The sequence below is a fragment of the Copadichromis virginalis genome, linkage group LG6 (genome assembly GCF_057382275.1).
Source record: "Copadichromis virginalis isolate Kocher_CV1m ecotype Utaka linkage group LG6, C_Virginalis_male_GT1.1, whole genome shotgun sequence".
NCBI lineage: Eukaryota > Metazoa > Chordata > Actinopteri > Cichliformes > Cichlidae > Copadichromis > Copadichromis virginalis.
The window spans coordinates 43028695-43050770 of NC_140623.1; the positions used below are offsets into that span (position 1 = coordinate 43028695).

The window sequence follows — 22076 nt, forward strand, 5'->3', positions numbered from 1 at the left end:
TGTCGTTTTGCACACGAACGATCCGGGAACTCTGGCGGCTCGAGGTGCAAGAAGTAATTCGATATGTGCTTATTGTTGGCAGCACATCTGTGACATAACAGAGTGTCTGCATGTGAGGACGGAGGAGAGGTTTCCTCTCTGGAAACGGTTCAACACATGCAACACACATGAAGCGTGTTTATATACACACGCAAGTCTTTTTAAGCTTTTGCTGGGACAGAGAGCAGAGCTTAAACTGCCTCAGGGTGGATTTGAACATTAGCCCGGGTCGCTGCTCCACCCGCTGAGTTGGTATCGTCACCTCCATCCACGATATTTAATCCTTAACCAATCACAGGTGGTGTTTGAGCCACACCGTACTTTTATATCATATCAAAATAAAAGCTGCAAGACGTTAATGTTAAAGTTCCCAAGAAATGTCCGTCTGCAGGGCCTCCTGCACGCTGTGGCGTCCAGTCTGTGACCTGAGCTCAGGATTTACTTTGAATTCGTGTGAAGGCGGCATGTGGTGCAACAGGGCGAGCTGGATGCAGCGCTGGCGTGAACGTTTCCTCGTCAGCTGATGAGTTTGAAACTCGAGGAGATGAAAGATGAAACGAGCTTCCTGATAAATAACTGCAAGCTTTAGCTGCGCTGATGATGCACTGAGTTTACAGGAGGGAGCGGTATGTGCACGGCGAGCGTGCACGGTCTCTGGTATGTGTTTTTGAAGATGTGTAAAACCTGCTGTCACAGGCCGCCCCGGGGGCGGGGCAGATACCTGTTAAACCCTGCTGTGAGAGTACGAATGTTTAAAGGGACACGTCACCACATAATCATCTGTGCACAGCTTAACTGCACGCTTCCTTCTGCAAAGCGATGTGGTTGGTGGCTGTAGTGTGGCGGGGAAAGTAGTTCCCGTCTGATTACTAATGAATTCTTCAGAGGAGGTTCACGGCGCAGCGACGGGCAGTTTCATGTCCCGTAAATATCTGAATATTCCACACAGACCGCGCACATGTGGTTTGAGTCGGGCCGACGTGACACTTGAGTTTGTTTTGGCAGCGATGACGGAAACGCTGCTGCACGCGTGCGCTCCATCTTTTCATGTATTACCAGACAATCAGCTGTGCTGCCAGCTTGCATGTTAACACATGATTTAGGGTGAACGCTGCAGTAATCCGCCGGCTCGGCCGAAGGAGGCTCCGAGGTTTCTGATCGGAGTCAATAAAGCAGCTGCTGAGCAGCAGTTTCTACAACACACACACACACACTCACACACTCACACACACACACACACACACTCACACACTCTCTGCCATAAACTCGCTCCATGTGTGCTCGTGTACTCAGAGGGGGAGGAACATGGAGGGGTGGGGGCGGGGAGAGAGAAAGCTCCTGGCCCCGTCCGAGCTCGGGTTCTCGAGGGGAGTGTACGACACAATGGCAACTGTTTTTGCCCTCCTCGTAGTTGCAGCACACTCCCAGTTTCCCTCCTCCTCATTTCCTTCCCTCCTTTTCCTCCTCCCCTCCAGTTTTAAAAAAATCTCTCTCTCTCTCTCTGTCACTCCTCCCCTGCTTCGCTCGTCCACATTTCCGACTCCGAGTGGGGAATGGCTAACACCATGGTCTCGCTCTGCAGCTCCGAGCTGGGGCCCCTCGGCTGGGACGCCGTCACTAAACGTCAGCTCTTCTTACAGAAAGTCTCCTCCAAGCTGGGACCCAGCCCCAGGCCTCAGGGAAGAGGCACCAGAGCAGACCGCGGGCCCTCGGGACCAGCTCCGGGCTCAGGGACCGGACCTCCAGGTCAGGGGAGCCCCGGACCCAGGCAAGCCCAGACGGATGGCTCCACGCTGGGAAAAGGTGGGCCGAGTGCTGGGAGTGGAGCTCCAACCACCAAGAGTCAGAGTGAGTCAGTGCAGTGCCTGCTCTCTGAGCACATACCTGACACACACACACACACACACACACACACACACACACAGCAGAGACCTAACATACAGTGAGTTTGCAGCTGATGGTTTTGTTTTAGCTGCAGTTTTGCAGAACTTTAATTTATTCGTGTGTGTGTGTGTGTTTTAGTTCCCTGTTGCTCTCGGAGGAAACACTCGGGGATGTTTTTTCCTCAGGCTGGTGTTTACTTCCTGTTTGTTCTTCCTTGTTTGTGTTTTTCGTGATGATGCGTGTGGAGACGTCAGGTAAACTGCTGCTGAGGAGACTTGACTTAAACAGTGCTGTGGGCTCTACAGGGGGTCCAGTGGCCTGTAATTCCACACGTGTGTGTGTGTGTGTGTGAGCAGCTTGTTTTCCAGAGTCACTGAGCCGCAGCGTCATTTACATAGCTGAAAATGCAGATGTGCCTGTTGTGGACGGAGTATTTGTGTGGAGACTCTGTGTAAAGGTCACGTTCTGCTGGACAAAAGCTCGTCTGTCCTCGTCGCTCACACTCGGGAACAAACGGACGTCTCTTGACCTGAAGACGGAAATCTAATGAATGGATTCTTCTCTGTGTTTGAGAGTCTGCACTTTGGATTTTTGCTGCAGGGGGAAATAAGCAGCGCTGAAATCTTCTTGCTAATAAGGATGCAGCTCGCCTTCGTGACTGTGCGATCATCTGTAAGGTTGGTGGGGTTGTGCAGGCAGCACACAGCTGTCACAGCTCCTGTGAACTGGAATCGAGTCATGCTCCACGTCGCCACAGACACTGGGACGGTTGAGTCTGCAGCTTCCAGGTCTGAAAGTTGGACCCAGTGCAAGATTGCCTTAAACCTGCGTTCTTGTTAATGTCCAGCAGGGGGCGGTGGCTCTGAAGTATCACTGTGACCTCAGCAAACACTTTCCTGCTGAGTTTGTTCTCTCTGTTTAACTCTTGAAACAGAGCAGTCAGACTGGAACACCTGACCAGGTATCCTCAGAGCACATCTGTAAGGTTTGGATCGGACACCTGCAGAGCTGCAATACATTGCTGAGCTCTCACAGGAAACACCTGGATGTACCAGCTGTTTGGAATGGTGTAGTTTGGTAGAGGTGTGTGCCTGAGGCTGCTGAAGTGGTCTGAATGAGACCAGGTGAGCTGAGCGTATCGAGCGCGAGCGGCGAGGAGCGACGTCTTGAGTCTCCAGCCATCAGTTATTAACACATGATTGTAGTTTGGAGCCACAGCACTGGACGCTGCAGCTGTGACGTTTGGGTGCAGATCTGCTGGCAGCGCTGCTGCGGACTCTGTTTGCACATTTCAAAGGGTTGATATTATTATTATTTAAAAAATTTTTTGCTTGTCCCGTTTGGATCTTTAGTCGTCAGAATTGTTGTCTGAAGGCCTGAAAGATGCCAAGTGGATTTACTTCACCAACTGGATCATCATGGCCGTATTGGTCCATTTGATCGACCTTTATTATAATTATGTATTTAATTGATTTGATTTTCAGTTGTTACAGATGGGACAGACATGACTGGGAGAAAGAATGAAAGAAAGAGGAGGAGATAAAGAAAAACAAAGAAAACACCATCACAATAAACTAGCTAACAGTAGATACTAAATACTACATGTTACTGTGCAGCACACAAGATCGACAGCGCACAATGTGCTTTGAGGTAGTAGAAAGTGTAGACAAGAAAGGTGTAGTTTGTGTCTGTGCACACCTGTGTGCATCAGCGCGCTTGTATTCAAAAGGTTTCTCCATGTAACGACCTGCTAGGGAGTGTGGGGAGACATAGACAGACAGGCGCACGCAGACACAAACGCGCATTCACACCACCGTATACACAAACAAATACTCGGCACTCACCCGACGTAGAGACAGACACAAATAGACAGTCGCACTCCCCAAACATGCTCTATATCCCGGGTCCAGGTACCCCCGCCCTCAGAGGGGCAAGCCGCACCCGGACCGGTTGATATCGTTTCTAACGTGTGCAGTTGTCTCGGGCTCGTGTCTGCAGCACCGTTTGCACAACATGAAACTAGTTTTCACTATTTTCTGTGCTCACAGCTCCTTTTTTGTGCGTTTGCATGTCGTGCATGAAATGCACAGCCATTATTGAAGTCGTCAGCAGGCAGCGAGTCGGCTCTTTGTTTCTTTAATATCGGGGTCGTGCACGTCGCAGCAGGAACGGTGGAGCCTGTTGGAGGCGCGCGCAAAAACACGAGGTGTGTTTAGTTCAGATGTTTGTGCTGGTGCTGAGAATCAGGTGAAAGGTGGGGATGTCGGGCGGGTGTGGCCGGGGCGTCCTGCTCGGTCCTCGTGCGTGAGCAGCTCTCACCTCACATCCATTTCTGAGGTAACAGAATCCAGCTGCTCTCTGGACGGCGTTTCCTCCAAACTGAAACCAAACGAAGCCAGATGTTTCCTGCTGGCTTCAGTTTTACTGGTGTGTGTGTGTGTGTGTGTGTGTGTGTGTGTGTGGCTCTGCAGTGAACACATGTCAACCTTTTTTCCTTGTTTAACAAGCTCTTTTTCCTTTTACAGCTCTTTGTGCGTTCCCTCTCTCTCGCTGAAAGTTGGAGAAACTTTAAATGTAATCATTCAAAGCCGAGTCTGTGACGGGACGCAGCAAACAAACACCGGAGCAAACTGCTGCCTGCAGAGAGGCAGAGATGTGATCTGAGGCGAGCTGGGCTGCGGTTGGTTAAACTTCACAACAAGCTCTCCGAGCGGCGAGATTCTGTCGCGCTTCACGTGCAGGAGACGAGCCGTGAGCTTCTGTTTGGACGTGAAGTGTCCGTCCCCTCTGTCCTCGTTCTCTCTGCTGATTGGCTCTTAACGCTTTGCTCGTGCTTCACTGATGCTGCTTCGTGCCGCGGTCCGCAGCCCTCGCCGGCCCACTCAGAGCCGCTGGATGCTTCGCTTGCGTTCACGTCCTGACATCTCGAGTCGCCGCCTGGTGTGAAGAGCAGGGCGGCGGCTCTCGGGGGGAATACGCTCTGCTTTTAGTCTTTTGGAAAGAATGCGTGATTCAGGCCACAAGAATGAGTCTGAGAGGCGGAGCCTCTGTGGAGCTTGGGGGGGCTGTAAGCGATCATGAGTATCTTTGTGCTTCAGCTGCAGTCTGATGATCCACGGGTCGTGCTGGTCCTGAAAAATGGTCTAAAGTGAGTTTAAAGGAGCAGACTGATGCTCAGTGAACGCTTTCCTCTTTATTAGGCACACAGGTCAAAAGGTCAAAGTTCATCATTGTTTCTGCTGCTGTTTTTGTGATTAATGCAGTTCTCAGACACTGATCACCAGAGCAGCTGCCATCATGCTGTGTGCGTGTGCGCGTGTGCGCGTGCGTGCGTGCGTGCGTGCGTGTGCGCGTGTGTGTGTGCGCGTGCGTGCGTGCGTGTGCGCGTGTGTGCGTGCGTGTGTGTGTGGGGTCACCTCAACACTGAATGAATATTTGACCTGATGTTTCCTTTTCTTTTTCTCCCAGGCATCCCCAAACCTCGCTCTTCTGCAGTCTGTGGGCCCACAGCAGCTAAACCGACAGCCAATCAGCATCCGGGATCAGCGGGGCGACCCGCCGCACCCACTGCCGCCTCAAAACTTCCCGTTAAAGGGTTACCCACAAGCCTTAGCTCCTCCTCATTTGGAAGTAACGAGAACAATGGCGGCGCAAGCAAAGGTGTGTGTGTGTGTCTGACACACTGTCTGTGCATCATCAGGTGGTTTTCTTTGGTGTGGTTTCCCTCTCACTGCTGATTAACATCTTTGTGAGGCCCAGAAATTGGAAGTGTACTGTAGTCGTGGGGACCAAAATCAAAATTGAGGTTTTAGTGTCAGGGTTACAGTTAGGTTATGGTAAGAGGCTAGGGAAAGCATGTCAATGAGATGTCCCCAAAAGGACGGACACACACACACACACACACACACACACACACACACACACACTCACTCACTCACACTCTCTCTCTCTCTCTCTCTCACTCACTCACTCACTCACTCACTCACTCACTCACTCACTCACACACACACACACACACACACACACACACACACACACACAATCGTGCTCGTGCTTGCAGCATATCCTGTGCTCCTCTGAAGGTCAGGGAGCACATCTGGTCGGGTCGGAGCTCACAGATGATCCGTGTCGTCTCCTCTGCAGCTTTCAGGCTGCCGTTTGTTTTCTCAGGTTAGGAGCCGAGCGTCCTGATGTTGGTCGTCCTTCAGCAGCTCGGCTCACATCAGGACTCTGTCGTCTCCAGCTTCAGCTTCCTCCTCTGTGCATCAAAAAGAAGAAACCAGGTGAATGTAGATGCTGAATGTGAGGACAGGTGTGGTCAGTCGGTCTGAAGGAAATGATTCCTCGCTCTGTCCTGAGCAGCTGCACGTTCGGCCTCGCTCGCGTGTTGTTTAACTTCCTGTTTAGCCTTTGGTCTGCAGCGCTCGTAGAAAACGGACATCAGCACGTGCAGCGATCTCCTCGTTCGAACCGTTACTGGTCACAGCTGTAGTCATCCGTGGATACAGAGGTTTTCCAGATGTGCTCGGTTTCCCTCTTCGTTTGGCAGCGGCGCCGGCGTCCTGTGTTTCTGTTTCTTTGGAAAGCTGCACGTTTCACTGTGACGCAGTCATTTGTGCAAAGCTGACCAGAAACAACGGACCGATGTGACAGGCAGCAGGACGTGAATCATGCTTTCAGCTGGACTCGTGTCTTTAAGTCTGAATGTGATAACCGCCTGCACAGGCCCGTCCTCCTGTAGGGGAACATGGAGGTCACTTATTGTTACCATGGTGATATTTAGTTTTATCAGAGAGGAGCGTTGGTGTTGATCCACCTCCACACAGTTACAGCATCACACAGTCCGGCTCAGCTCTGCTTCAGGACACATTCGGACACGTGAAGCTTCACACTGCGTTGATGAGGTCTTTCCATTTTTGAGTAGATCCACTGAAACTGGAAACGTGTTGTTTGCTTCGCTGTCCTGGTGACACGCCCCTTTTTTTTCTGCAGGTCCAAGTCAGTTTTTAATTCTAAAGGAGAAAGAACAAAATCATCTTTTTCCTCAACCCAGAGAAAACCTGCACGTTTCCTGTGCTGAAACCTGCTGCAGAGCATCGCCGCGGTGCTCTGGGTGCAACACGGCACGCCCCTAACCGTCCCCCCCATGCAGGTGTCACGAGGGGGGAATTATCAATGGAGACCAAACAGTTTGTGCGTCAGGCTGTAAACATGTTTATTTCTGCTGTAAAGTTTTAACGTGGCAGTCTGAGGACTAACTCACTGCTGCCTCTGCTGGCCGTCAGAGGAACTGCAGGTGTGGCTTCATGTTTCAGTTTCTTTCTGTAGCAGGTTAACCGAAGATCACCGGCAACAACTGAGAAACTGTCAGCTTTAACTCAGCATCACTCAGACGCCTCACATGCTCTTACCTCTCCTGGGTGACCCCAGGATGACCCCAGGATGACCCCATATCTGTTGTCTGGGTGAACGGGGGGAGCTGCTGTCACTCATCCAGTATTTAAATCAGCACATGAATAAAAACTCCTGCATCTTCTCCCGTCAGCAGCTCCAGCAGGGGCCGTACCAGACGAGCCGCCCAGCAGAAGCACACTTCCTGTGGGCAGCCAGAGTGCAGCAAAGCCCTCCGTCTCCAGCAGCAGCACCAGTACTCCCAGTGACGCTGTTACAAACGGTCCCAGCACTGCTGCTCCAAAACCTCCCGCCCTGAGGAGCAGAGCTGTGTCTCTGCAGGCCAGGACCTCCAGCACAGGTGAGGCACCGCCTGAGCCCAGATCAGCCTTTTAACCTTCAGACTAAATCTAATCCGAATGTTTGTAACTCGGATGTGCGATCGCCGAGCTTCAGTCGGTTTCTGTCTCGTCAGAGCTGCGGGGTCACATGACTGCAGCACAAACATAAACTATAAGAGCACAAAGTCGCACTGGCGTGTTAACTGTTGGAGAAGCGCATGAAAGCGTGTGTCGCCTCCACGCTGCTCCGCCTGTGAGTGGCGAATGACGCTGTGTTTAATGTTTTGGCCTCTTTGTATAAAGTGCAGTTCAGTGCGTTTCCTTCGCCCTGCGGGAAACGGCACAGATGTTTGTGTCCTGTCTGGGTCACAGTCGGGGTCAAACGCGTGATCCTATTACGGAGGCAACAGCAACGCGGCGGCGGCAGTTACACCGTTTGCTGGTCAGAATCTGTGTCAGACGCTCTGCACGCTGCTCAGAGCGGAAACCTCGAGCCCGTTTGCTCGTTTTCACAGCTGTGGGCGATTGAAACGCCTCCGCAGGAACAGGAAATGGGTTTTGACTCCTGTGTCCTCTCCGCAGGTCTGAAGCCTCCGACGATCACCAACCAGAACGCAGCGAAGACGGCGCCCACGAAGTCGAGCCCTGCCGCCGGTCAGGGGCTCGCGAAGCAGGCGGTGCAGTCCCCGTTACAGCGCAGCGGCTCGGCGAGGGTCAGCCGGCTGAACGGCGCAGGTACGAGAGGCCATCTGACTTCCTGTGTTTGTGTGCGAGCGGCTGCCGGGGCGTGGATCACAGCGAGTCGGCTCTAAGGGTGCTTAGCATGAGTAGTGCTGGTTAGTAAAGCTGTGAGGGCAGCTGAGAGCACGCCATCACACACAGCTTGGCTGAGTCTGATCAGTGCTGCCATTGATTTTATACAGTCTGTTGCATCAGTGTGATCATGACTGCAGATGTTTGCTGCACAACATCTGCTTTTTCATTCCTGCAGCTGAAGCGAGTCGCAGGTTTGCATCAGTCACACGAGCGAATAATGACGCGCGTCGCCGGGTTTGGACTGATGGTGCAGGAGGCGGCGGTCTGACATCATTGCATGAACTCTGACACGCCTCCCAGCTCAAACCCGTGCGCTCGCTCTGTGAGTTGATGTTCGTCGAGCTCCGGCAGGCCGACGTTTCACGTTTAGCATCACGCAGCGTCAGAATCATGTCTTAAACCATCGGCCGTGACTCAGCTGCTCTCCTCCCCCTGCATGTGGCGGCTCTCGTCTGGGCCTGGGCGCCTGGCTGCCTGCCTCTGTGGCCGGCCTGGAAGTCTCTCTGGGGCCTGTGGGGCGCCGCTTACTCATAGACGTACTATCAGCCCCATGATGGCTTGATTACCACACACACACACACACACACACACACACACACACACACACACTTCATAAGGGCCACACATGCATTTGATTCAAACCTCTCTCATTGACGCTCGCCACAGCCGTCCTCAGGCGACAGCGGTTAGCAGCGTGGGCCTTTAAAGCTCTCAGTGGCTTTCTGCTCGTTTTGTCTCCAGTAGATGTGGACATTGATTCTGACACACACACACGCGCACACACACACACAGGCAGACACACACACGCACACACACACACAGGCAGACACACACACGCATGCACACACACACACAGGCAGACACACACACGCACACACACACACACACAGGCAGACACACACACACACACACACACACACACACAGGCAGACACACACACACACACACACACACACACACACACACAGGCAGACACACACACACACACACACACACACACACACACACACACACACACAGGCAGACACACACACACACACACGCACACACAGGCAGACACACGCACGCACGCACGCACACACACACACACAGGCAGACACGCACACAGGCAGGCGCACACAGGCAGACACGCACACAGGCAGACACACACACACACACAGCTCTGGTGTTATTGGCGCTGGTCTGTCTCGTGCCGTTAGAGGAGCACTGATGTTTCGGGGCTGTAAGGTTTTATGGCTGGTTTGCAGTTTGTCAACCAGCCACATGTTGTGCGCACTCACTCTGCACAAAGATGAAATCTGTCAAACACGCCTGTGACTGAAAATGTGCACAGGTGATTTTTAGGAGGTGGGCGTCCTGTAATCTGTGTGAGTGGAGGTAAACCAGATGTTGGAGAAAGTTCACAGCTGTGTGTCAGGATCTGTTAAATAACCTCAGCCTGTCTGTCAGCTGATGGCGGCGTCCACACTTGGATGCAAACTAAATAAAAGTGGATTCAATAGTGAGCAGAGAGGCTCTCGGGGAACATGGCTGCTTGGTTTTAGTTTTCGCCGTCGGTGGTTTTTGTGGGGACCTGAGTTTCCTCTGAGCCGGCTTCCTCTGTGTTCACTAACCTGGGTCAGGCGTGAGCATCAGCGCAGTTTAACCCAGCTGCAGGTTCTGAGCGCGCTCACAGGAGCAAAGGACAAACGGCGGTCTGATGATTCAGCTGTTGACATTCAGAAGTGTGTCGTGTCCTGTTTGTTCCTCAAGTTCAAGTTCTCCGTCACGTTCTTCACATCTTCAGCTTCTTTCGGTCGTTTAGGAAACGCTCAGACAGATTTGGCTAAAACAAAGACGCCTTTCACAAAGTGTCTGAAAGGCGCCAATATGGCACCTGCCTGTGTGTGTGTGTGTGTGTGTGTGTGTGTGCGTGCGTGCGTGCGTGTGTGTGTCTGTGTGTGTGTGGACGGGTATTAACATCTTTGTGGGGACCAAAATCCCCACAGCATTGAAGGCATTTTTGAGCCTCAAACTGTGGTTTTATTGTCATGGTTACAGTTATGGTTCGGGTAATGAGATGTCCCCACAAGGATATAAATGTGTGTGTGTGTGTGTGTGTGTGTGTGGGGTCTCCACAGTGTTTCTTCTGTCATCACGTCTGACCTCGACGAGGTTCATGTGTGGCACGACAGAGACCAGAGGAGTCATGAGGGAGGAGGGAACATTCAGACCCGCTGACTCCTCCCCTCCTCCTCCCCTCCTCCTCCCGCAGCATCCCTCCCCCCCTGTGTGTGTGTGTGTGGATGCTTGTCTTTGTTTGTGTGTACATTCTGGTGACACGCCTCTGTGGTGATGGGGGGGCATCGCCGTGTGCTCAGCAGCTGAGGAGTAATCGTCACCAGGATACGCTCGCTCTCTCTCTCACACACATGCACGAGTATCTCGCCCATTTCTCTCTCTCTCTCCATCCGTGGTTGATTCGCCGTGACCTCGGCGACGGTGAAGCTCGCTGCTATTTTTGGCGCCATTTTCTTCCCGTGCTGGCTGCGGTGCAGGAGCCGCTCTGCTTCACTCCTTTTATTTCATGTGTTCTTGTCGCGGCGGCGGCTCTGTGGCTTTGATGAAGGCCGGATGGCGGCTTAGCGTGCGTCCTCGTCCCTGGACCGAGCGCAGGATCTGATTTTAAAATGCGGCGTCTTGTTTTTCCTCGTGGCTTTCACGCAGATGCAGGCTACAAATCCCAGCAGCAGTAACCAGATTCTGTTTTTGGAGGATTTTTTGTTTTTGAAATTTAAAGAAAAGGAGGATTTCCTCCCGTCCGCTAAAGAAGAAGTGGGTCAGTGTGACCTGCCGCTCAGGACACGTTGAGACGAGGAGAAGAACTCAAAGTGCAGAAAAGGACTGAGTCCGACGGAGGCGCCTCGCACCGAACCATGTTGTGGTCTCCCAGACTGTCGCTGTCCAACTTCCACGTGAAGCTGACGGCTAAAGGACTTTTCCGAAACCTCCAGCTGCTGTCGGGATGCAGGAAGAACACCGTGGTCTTCCACGCAGGTCTGGATCAGTCTCCGTCCCCCGTGTCCTCCCCACATCCACCCGTTCATCCTCCATCAGCAGCTTCACCCCGTTAGCTGCTTCCATCCCTCCATGTGCTCCACACACCTTCCTTCATCCACCATAGATGCACATGGCAGGGTGGGGCTGGAGCCACCACACCCAAACAGAGGAGCTAATGAAATGCTTTAATCCTGCAGCCACCCAAAATAAAAGCCCCATCTCTGTAACTGTTTGCCTTTCAAAATAAAACTCATTTTCACCCCCCTCCTCCTCTTCCTCCTCTTCCTCCTCCTCCTCCTCTCCTGTCTTTGTGTGAAGCTCTAATCTTTACTCGTGTGATGGCAGATCAGCCTCAAAGGCCACTTCACCCCCTCCTCCCTCCTCAGCCCCTCCTGTGTTCCTGCACGGCGTCGGCAGCCATTGTTGCCTCCGTGTCTCCTCCTGTGGGGGCTTTCAGCTCGGCTTGCAGCTGCAGTCGCACACGGCTGTGCGTGCGGGGCTTTCAGTTCCAGCGTTGCGGCATGGCGTGATGAATAGCCGTGGCTCCTTTTAGCCCCGATACCCACGCCTGACGGGGCACGGCCACGTGATTCACACACAAACCCGAAATAGCCCAGGACACATCTGGCTTTTACTTATTCAGCCATTAAAAGGCTGCACTGTGTTTGTGCAGGCTGCAGCAGAGCCTGCGCTCGCTCTTAATGTGCCTCCTTTTCTGAAGAGGAGCTGCACGCTGCCAGGGTCTGTGTGTCCGTGCAGCAGGGGAGCTTTTCAAGTCCGTGCTGCATAAAAGCAAAAATCCCTGATGATGCTGCGAATAACCGTCAGCATTCATGCTAGCAGCGCTCGGTGTCGTTCAGCTCTGTACCTCGACTGACCACGAGAGACGTCGAGCTGAATACGTGAACGCGACAGTGAAGCTGGTTCAGCCTCTGATGTGTCACATGCACAAACTTTAAACATGCACAAAGTCAAAAAACACCAGGAAGACTTTGTTGGATGAGCTGTTAGCCCTAAAAATGCAAGTGCAGATGTGCAGGCTGTGGTGCGGGTGCACAGTGTTCGGTGGAATCGGTGGAGAACTCAGTACATGAGCGGCTGTTAGCTGGGTGGAGGTGAGAGTGGAGGTGCTGCAGTAATGTGCATCTTAGGAATAATGTCCCAAATACACAGCTTCCACCTCCAGATGTGGATATTTTATATTGAACCAAAGAGGTTGTTTTTCGTGTCCAGCAGGGGGCGACTCCTGTGGTTTGGGAACAGTTCCCAGCTTCTTTGCTCGGTGACCTCAGTTGACCTGATGAGTTTGTGCTCTGTCGTAGTTTTCACGTCCCTTTGTAGAAAGTGAAAGGTCGCAGGTTTAATTCTAGGTGGAGACACGGATCCTCTTTGGGATTGGATGAGTAACGGTGGGACCTGTGGCGCCCCCTGGTGGTGAGGAAGCAGTGTTTGGGTCCATCTCCTGCATACAGTCTGTAGTCCAGCAGTGTTTCTGTGGTCCTGTGTAGAATTCAGGCACATTTAGTTTAAGTCTGACAATAGGCTTTTTTTATGGGGGGGTTACCGTGGTTACCGTGGGTGTGTGTAAACCACGCTCAAAGCAGCAAAGTTCTAAATATCAGAGCCCATCATCAGCGGTTTGAGAGCAGCTAGCTCGTCGGAGATGTTTCGTGTGAAGGAGCAGTTTTTATGTTAGGATGTGATTATTTCACATCACCTGTGGGCCGGTCCACTCAGGCTCAGGAGAGGTGAGCCCTGGTTGGTTGGTTGTTTTTGCTCGGTGTGAAGAAGCTGGCGCACGTTTCTGAAGTTTGACTGCTCGGCTTGTCGTGGGTTCCTGAGAGTCTCGTCAGGCTTACTCTGCGTACTCGTCTGTGCTGTGTGCTTTGGCTCGACGGGTCGTTAATCCCTTCATCGTCTCTGATTGTTGGCATTAATGTGGATCGTGCGGTTTGGCCCACGTTCATGTCCTTCTGTAAATATTGGGCTCCGCCTCTCTGACCATCCATCTGAGCTCGGCGGCACGTGTTTGGCGGCAGCGTGTTTTCAGTCTGAGCTCCACAGACCCACTTCCCTGCTGCTCTGCCCCAAAATGTAGGTCAGAGCAGGCTTTAGTCAGCGAGCGCGCACCCGTGTACGCCGCACAGCGGTTCAGCTGAGGCCGGCCGCTCGTGCGAGCCTTAATCCGATGCAGAGGCCGCTGGTTTCCCAGATGTGGCGGCAGACGAGGACGTGAGAGGTGAAGAGTCTGCTTGGACTCAGTCGTGCAGTTTGATTGGAAACGTTAATTTTTGTGTTTCTGTTAGGAGATGAAAAACGATGAAACCTGAAAAGCATTAATAATAAATTATTATTGCTGAGACGTGTTTGAGCAGCTTGGTCCTGTCTGTGGGCTGAGAGGGCCTCCTGCAGCATTTAATGTATTTCTGGCAGACTCTGCTCCTCTGGCTAACCAGAGGGTGGGAGTGTGTGATGAAGAGGTGCTTTGACAGTCTCTTCCTCCTCCTCCTCAGCTCTGTGGAGCCGCACAGAGCTGCAGGACTGAGCTGACCTTCCGAATGAGCGGGAATAACAAGCAAAGGCATCGAGCTTTGTGCCACGTTCATTACAGAGCCTGAGGAAAACGCTGAGAGTAAAGAGCTGCTGTGGTCCTGTCTCAGTGCACGACGACTCCTCTCTGAACAGGAGGAGTCGTCGTGATGTCCTGAATGTCCAGCAGCCTCTGTGGTGCTGACGTTGACCAGCGTGCAGCAGTGTGAGCAGCGATGATCGTTCAGTTTGAGTTTATTCATAACGCACGTTTTTACATTTGAACATTTAGTGTGTGTGTGTGTGTGTGTGTGTGTGTGTGTGTGTGTGTGTGTGTGTGTGTGTGTGTGTGCGCGCGGTGATGTCATCAGCCTGCTTTTACATCCTCGGGGCGATGGAGTGGGACAAATATGAAAGTTGTTGCTAGGAAACCAGGGGGTCTAATTTGGATGTAAATATATCAGATGGTGGACGCGTGCACCTCGTGACACGCTCTGCACGGTTGTTTCCATGGTAACAGGTGTGCGTGCACTTGTTGGATCATGTGTTGACTTTGAAGGGAAGCTGGTTTCATTCAGAGTTCAACCTCTCAGCACCTGGTGTTTTTGCCTCAGAGTAATCTGATTACATCGGAATAAGGATGGTTGCAGTTGGTATCCTTCGTCGTCCCGCACACGCTCAGTTGAGGCGGCTCATTAAAGATGGACCAGATCTGCTCTGTGACCTGCTGATAATTAGACTTTGGGCTCTGCAGAGGGCACATGCAGGAACTTTGACCGTCAGCGCTGTACTCTGATTACTTCAGAGTGAAGACGACTGTTGGTGGATTTTCACAGCTCGGCCCGAAGCCTCCGCTCCTCCCACACATCCCTTTTATTCCTGCTCCTGAGCTTCATCCCTGCGCTGCTTCTCTGACTGTTCTTCATAAACAGACCGCCCTGCTGAGGGCTCACGAGACTCACAGATAATGAGGCTGACGTGACGCTCGAGTGTGAGCTTCTACAGTTTACAGCGTCGCAGCGTTTCAGACACTCAAATTGAATTCGGGGTGCAGAAAGTGCATTTGTTCGCTGCGTGTTCGCAGCGGATTCTCGTGACTCAGCAGGGCTCGTCGCTGTGCTCGGTGTCTGTGATGTGCATGCTAACCGTGTGGTTTCTCTCTCAGTCTGGGCTCAGCGGCTCTGCATGCCTGCCCGGCACACTCCAGGTACAAACCCCTCACCGCAGCACTCGCACAGGTCACCACACACGAGCCACATGAAACAGCAAAGTCCTCAGGAATGTCTGCAGGATGCATGCATCAGCGTCTCAGGACTTTTCTCCTGTTACGCTGCAGTATCGAGCAGTTGCTATAGAAAAAACTTGGTTATATACTGCACTGTTTAAAGTAAGGAGAGGCTAAACACACTGTGTGTGTGTGTGTGTGTGTGTGTGTGTGCGCGTGTGTGTGTGTGTGTGTGTGTGTGTGTGCGCGCGTGTGTGTGTGTGTGTGTGTGTGTGTGTGTGTGCGCGCACCCTTCGGGGACTTTGTACAGTTTGAGTTCATCCTCGTTTGGTCATATTCCTGTGATTGTGTAAAGCGCTTTACAAATGCAGGCCATTTACAGCCGACTAGCCTCACTCTAAAGCAACGGCATTACTCTGAAATGATTAATAAAGTAAAACAGCACCAGGCTACAAAGTTCTTACAGCTCAGAGGAAAAAATCAAGTCTCTCTTAATAATTTATATATTTTTATTTTTATTGAAAGGCAAAGATTCAGACGGCCTTTCTTGTGTGAACCCTCTGACTCTGTGACCTCGCCGTTAGATCGAGGTCGTGATTGGTCGGCGGGCGCTGGTTTGTGCAGGTGGCACAGTTCCACCTGAGGTTACCTGTAGCATAAACATCTGTGTGTCAGTGAAGCAGATGTGCCTGCACACAGCGATTAAACCTTCTGCTCCGCCAACGCTGAAAAACAGGAGCTGTGTTTGTCACGTGGGAGGTGTGCTCGCCTCCGCTATGAGGCGGAGCTGAAACGACTCGCCGAGAGGCCGGAGTCTGAGATTGAACGCCGGATCTGTTCTGGTGACGGTCCAGCTGATTTCAGCGATGCCCTGCTCAGAGGCTGCCACCAGAGGGCAGCATCTTTAAGGAAGTGCTGTCAGGGCCTGTCAGCGCAGACCTGACGGGCTTTCAAAGTTTGACGTGTGAGAGATCCAGATGTTCAGATGAGTCGCTACAGAAAACACCTGTCGGCTGATCGCTCTCACTGAATAGTGGCGAGGCGTCGGGCATCTCGCACAGAAGCTTCATCTGCAGTCAGAGAGGGAAGGAGAGCGAGCGCGCTGAGAGCAGACGAGTGTCGATCGCTCGCTCTAATTGCTTTGGTCTCGTAATGCAGCCCTTAATGCACATCCACACACACACACACACACACACACACACACACACACACTCCCATGATGCATTGGTTTCAGCAGCAGGGCGTGTGTGTTTCTGTGTGTGTGATTGTCGTCAGCCTGCTGTGTGTGTAACTTGAGTGCGAGCAGTGTTTGTGCGTCCGTGTGTGGACACCATGCTGAATGTCGCACCCGCCGCCCGCACACTAAGAGGTCGTCGCTCTCTTGCAGTGGATAAAAACAACAAGCCGCGGGAGGTGCCGGGGAAAACGCCATCGCACACCGGCAGCAGCTCGCAGACGGCAGCATCCACCGGAGGAAACAACCAGAACCTGCAGCTGCCTCCGCCCGACCTGGTACGTGTGACACGAGCAGCGGCGTCAGGGTTGCTTCTGTTTGACGCATCAGCAGCTGAGACGACTCCTCGTCCTCTCGCACGATGAGCTGCGTTTGACTCTAGAACCAGTGAACGTGTTGTTAGCGTGTTGTTAGCGTGTTTGTAATCTCACTGTTTTCCTCCCGTTTGTGTAGATACCAGATGACGTGAATGCTAACGCACCAGTGGCACCAGTTCCTCCAGTGCCTGCCACTAACGCCACCAATACTGCCACGTCAGGAACCGCCGGACCCTCGACTCTCGGTTTGAAAGCGAGAACCGGGCCACGATCCGGCCCCAGAGCCGGGTCTCGCCTTCAGGGCGCGTCCAGAGCTGGCAGCCATGGAGGCGCGGTGGCGTCGGACGGGACGAACAGCATCAAACAGAACCAGAGCAAAGAGCAGGCAGAGAAGAAGAACCAGGCCATCGCTCAGCTGAGGAAGCTGCTCGTGCAAGGGAACAAAAGAGTAGAGGCTCTGGCTACAGTCATCCAGCATCTCTTCACGGAGGTACAGTCACACCTGCATTTACACAGCAGTGTCGCCACCTGCTGGTCGGTTTAGACCTCAACAAACCCACATGCATCAGTTATGAAGCAGTTTATCCCCCGCACAGCGTAGCAGAGGGCGACGTGGTCCTCACAGACCAAACTGTTTGTTTGAGACTGACTCACTGCTGCCTCTGCTGGACGCTGCAGGAACTGCTGCGGTTGTTTCTTTACGACACTGCATGCTCACAGTTGGAGAGCGCTGCCCCTCGTCAGGCTTCTGGAAGCACTCAGAACAAAGGGGGCTTTAGAAGGACAGGACTTGTTTCCTGTCACATGTTACTGGCGGTGATGTCGTTTGTGAAAGTCTGAAGAGCTGATGGCGTCTTTTAACTGTGCGCACTCTTTGATTTGTTAACTGCAGCACAGCTGAAGCGAGGCTGTGATTTTGTTATGAGGCGTCAGATTCTCTTCGAGCTCTTCAAAGGCACCACAGGAATATTTGCATGCAGGTGTCACACAGGTAACGGACTCGTTAGCGTGTTTCAGGTCAGGAGGGGGCTTTAGCGCCTCGTGTGATGGGGGCGGGTCCTGCTGCGTGGATGTGTTTGCACATGTGAGCGCAGCGTGGCTTCACGAGGTGAACGGCCCATCCCGTCCCTCGCCTCGGGCAGAGCAGGGCGTCACAGCCTGTAATTACAGGTCACTCAGCAGCGAGCGGTGACGTCGCCCTGCTGATATTTAAGGTGCTGCTGGAGATACTCGCAGAGGAGGAGGAGGGGGCGGAGCAATGGCTGTTTTTAGAAGGAGGCAGCAGGGAGAGACTCGCCACGCCCAGCTGTCATTAAGAACAGCACATGATGCAATGGAAAGATCCTGCTCACACGCTCCTGCTGATGGACGTGTGTGTGTGTGTGTGTGTGTGTGTGTGTGTGTGTGTGTGTGTGTGTGCGCCTGTTGTAAGTGCAGTGCTTGCCTCCTCTGGCAGGCTGAGGTATGGAGTGGATGCTGAACTTCCTTCGGTCCCGATCACACCGCGCACGTCCAAGCATGCAAACCCCCTCAGAGGACTCGGAGTCGGCGTGTCAGCCAATAAAAATATAATCATGACTGAATGATTCCAGTTTGAGATGCGTGCAGCAGTGATGTCACTGACCCCTGAACGCAGACGCGCTGAAGGCGGTTATTAAACATTTCAGTGTTGCCTCTGAGTCTCGGCGAGCCTCGTCTCCTGCCGCTCGGCGCTCACAGGTGACGTCGCTGTCCAACGTGGCTTCACAGCACCGTAAAAATCGAAACAGGAGAAACGATCATTTATTCCTGTTTCCGTTCAGTAGTAAAATAAAGAGCCGTCGTCCCGTTTCAGCTGTCCTGTCATCCACACACAGCAGCCACGCCCACGCCTTTTAACCATTACTTCCTGGTACGCGTTGATGTTGGTGGACGCTGATGCACGAATTGAGGAAAACGTGAAACTTTTACATAAACGGTGCAAATGTCTGTGTTCGTGTTACAAAGTCTTCACCCTGAAGGATTCTGTGAGTGTCTGCGAGGATTTATTTTATTTATTTATTTAGGACAGTGCATGTTAATGAACATACATGTAAAAAAAAAAAATTACATGAATGTAAACATGCCAGATTATAGCCGAAGGCTAATTTCCATCTGTTGTCCTTAAACATAAAAAATAGACATAATAATTCATAACAATTCATCATTCATAATAAAAACTCCATCACCAAACTTACACATACACACCATTCTGTTCCCAAATAAAACATTAAAACTATACAACTCATACATGAAGGCTGCTGATTGGCTCAGACCAGCTCCAGGATGCGTCCGTCAGAGTCCAGGATGTGGACGGTGTGTTCAGTAAACACTGTGTGTTTGCAGACGGCCGAGCGCAGCCTACAGAGGCCTTCATGTCTCTGCTCGCTGTCGTGACTCTTTGTGTTGAACCTTTGTTGTTCTCTGTGCGGCCGTGTTGTGTTCGGGGGCCGAGCACTAATGCCGTTAATTAGACACCCGGGGGGTCGAGAGGTGCTCGTAGCTCTGCTTGTTTTCCTCGCTGTACATTTTCTAACTTGACTGTACTGTTGCACTGATCCGAGAGCTCGGCCTGATGAAGCACAGCTGTCCTAAAGTTTCAAGCTGAAGCTGTTGTTGGCCTGGAGTGTCTGCGGAGCGAGCGGCTCATAAAACCTGTTATCAGCAGGAAAACCTGCACACGAACGAGAGCGCGCTTACATAACCCCGTCAGATTTTTGTGTTGGAGCATAAACTGCTCCGGGCTCCTGTCTGCCTGGGATATTGATTAGATGGGAGGCCTGCTGGGAGGTGCTGGTGAAAGGGGGAGTCATGGGTGGAGGAGGGGGAGGAGCAGGAATGCAGCAGCTGCAGCTGAAGCCCTGAAGCTGTGTGATTTGTTATCTGAAGCATGAATGCCGGCACTATCTTATCTGCCTGCACACTTGAAAGGTGACTGCTGAATATAAACAGAGCACTTAACGCCAAGCCCCCCCCCCCACGCCGCGGGGGGAGGCGGAGCCGTTTGAGCTGCACTGGAAAAGCGTGTGTGTGAAAGCACGCCATCCACGGTTACTGACGGTAAACAAAACTAGACTCCAGACTGAAGCCGGGGGGGCGGGGTCTAACTAACTCTGTTAGAAGCTTCTTTTGCGTCGCTGCTGTTTGACAGATTTTTATTGTGTTTTTATTTTAAAATGTCAAAATATTAGTTTTTAAAATCCTCGTTCGGTCACATGGTGCGATGGGCTTTTATTGTGACGCCAGGAGGAACCGTCTGTGTGTGGACGGTTTGTGGGGTCTGATAAAAGACACAGACTGTATATAAAAGATGTCATGGCCGTCACACGGGCGTCTCTATGACACCGGGTCAGACTGAGGCTACAAACTTCAGTCACAGGCTTAAAGCACAGAAGAGTCGCCCCCTGCTGGCCGTGCAGGTCTAAGGCATTTTCACGTTGCCATCTTTTTATACAGTCTGTGCTAAAACCTCCCGAGCGTAAGTGTTTTGGTCTTTGTGCACTGAGTGCGTTTCATGTCGGCTGCTGTAGAAACCAGAATCGGTTTTATAGCCACTGAAACTGGACTAATTAGTCTTTCTTTAGAGCTTCGTGGTTTTTAAAATATGTCCCAGCTCTGCGGGAAACTCCCAGATAAATGTAACGCAAAGTTTATACGGAGGAAAAATGTGAAGCTGAAGACAAAGAGAGGCGTGATTTAAACGCCGATGCTCCGGTCCGGTGAGTTAACGACTGATAGAGCAGGAGAGAAAGGCAGATAAGATTAAAGATATGAAAAGAGGAGGGCGGTGCAGAAATAACTCGCATTCCTCCATCAGACGGGAGGAGGAGAAACAGATGGAGGGGGGAGGAGGTCTGTGGTGGACAGGTAGAGTGTGGGAGGAGCAGAGGGGGAGGGCAGAGAGTTTGCTCTGTAGTAGTTTGTGACAGAGGGAGAGGAAGGACGCCGGACGGAGAGCAGCGTGGCAGCTTTGTATGAGGGCGTCTGTGGTTACTGAGAGATGGGGGCGGCGGAGAGCAGAGCCCACGGCGAGCTCAGCAGAGCCCACGGCGAGCTCAGCAGAGCCCACGCCAAACCGGACAGGATCCCCTCTCATCGCCGCAAGAAGAAACGCAAGGTGTGTGTTTGTTTCCACAGCTCGTCGCTGCGCTGTGTCAGAGCCGGGGTTGGAAACCGAGCGGGTCGCCTCATCTTCCACATTCTTTGTCCGCTCGAGTCGTCCGCTGCTTTCAGCCGGATCGTTTAGAAACGTGACCGACGTCTGAGTTTGTTGCTGTTCCTCGCCTGCTTTCGTTGCCTCTGTTTCCTCACGTCGCTGACACGCATGCAGCAGATGGTCTTTATGCTGCGTGTGTTTACAGGCAGCAGCACAGCTGCAGACGTCCTGCTGCTGCTCCACCCCTCACACTGCTCCATCAGGAGTGAGTGAGTGAGTGACTGTGTGTGTGTGTGTGTGTGTGTGTGTGTGTGTGTGTGTGTGTGTGTGGGGGGGGGGCAGTGTTGTGAGACTTCAGGCCGTCTGTAACTTTGATTTTCCCTTCTTTGGACAAAAATGATCAGTGAGTGTGGAAGAAAGCTATGGTGGCAGCAGGAACAGCCTGAGCCGTCCACAGGAAAACAAAAGAGAATTCCTGAGCCGCTCCTTCTATTCACGTCTTTATTAATAGAGAAATATTTGTTGAGTTAAATCAGAGTTGCATCCAAAACACGAACCATAAAAACGACTCGTGCCGCGAGCCTGGCGTCCGACCGCGCTGCTGCGAAGGCGTTTGGTAACTGTTTCCTCATGAGGTGATGCTGGAGGCGCTTTGGCGCTAAGGCAGCCCGCGGGCGTCCTTCATGTGTGACAACCGTCTGTATTTTAATATTTGTTGTGGGTCGCCTGAGCACACGCTCACAGTGAAGGACATCCTGCCCATCTGAGCCCAGCTGCTCTGCGGTGAAGGTGTTTGTGAGCAGGGCTGCATTAGCACAGCTGAGTGTTTCCTGTCTGACGGTCTGGCTCAGCTTTCGTTAGATTTAAACAGTTATGAACTCACAGCTTCGCCGTGCCACAGGAGCTCATGTCAGTCTTCTTCTCTCTGCAGCGTGAGGAGACCCTGAAGCAGAAGAAGGAGCTGTCGCAGGAGCTGGCCAACCTCCGGGACGAGCTGGGTAAGAACGTCCGGCCTTCTCACGCCGCCTTTTTGTTTGTCCTTCTCCCTCTGTCCCATCCATTTGCATACAACGCACACTCGTACGAA

General features: G+C 52.3%; 1 protein-coding gene across 4 annotated transcripts in view; it reads left to right on the forward strand.

Annotated features, from left to right (window-relative positions):
• The window catches only part of LOC146708583 (uncharacterized), a 40731-nt gene that overhangs the window by 11816 nt on the left and 6839 nt on the right, over window positions 1–22076 (forward strand). The window contains exons 4-10 of one of the 4 annotated variants that reach the window (XM_085460536.1): window positions 1680–1887; window positions 5392–5583; window positions 7469–7675; window positions 8238–8390; window positions 16652–16776; window positions 16952–17305; window positions 21921–21987. In XM_085460536.1, the coding sequence (XP_085316662.1) occupies window positions 1680–1887; window positions 5392–5583; window positions 7469–7675; window positions 8238–8390; window positions 16652–16776; window positions 16952–17305; window positions 21921–21987 (1306 nt within the window). The remainder of the gene's footprint in view (window positions 1–1679; window positions 1888–5391; window positions 5584–7468; window positions 7676–8237; window positions 8391–16651; window positions 16777–16951; window positions 17306–21920; window positions 21988–22076) is intronic. The other 3 variants (XM_085460537.1, XM_085460538.1, XM_085460539.1) reach the window with 3 other exon arrangements.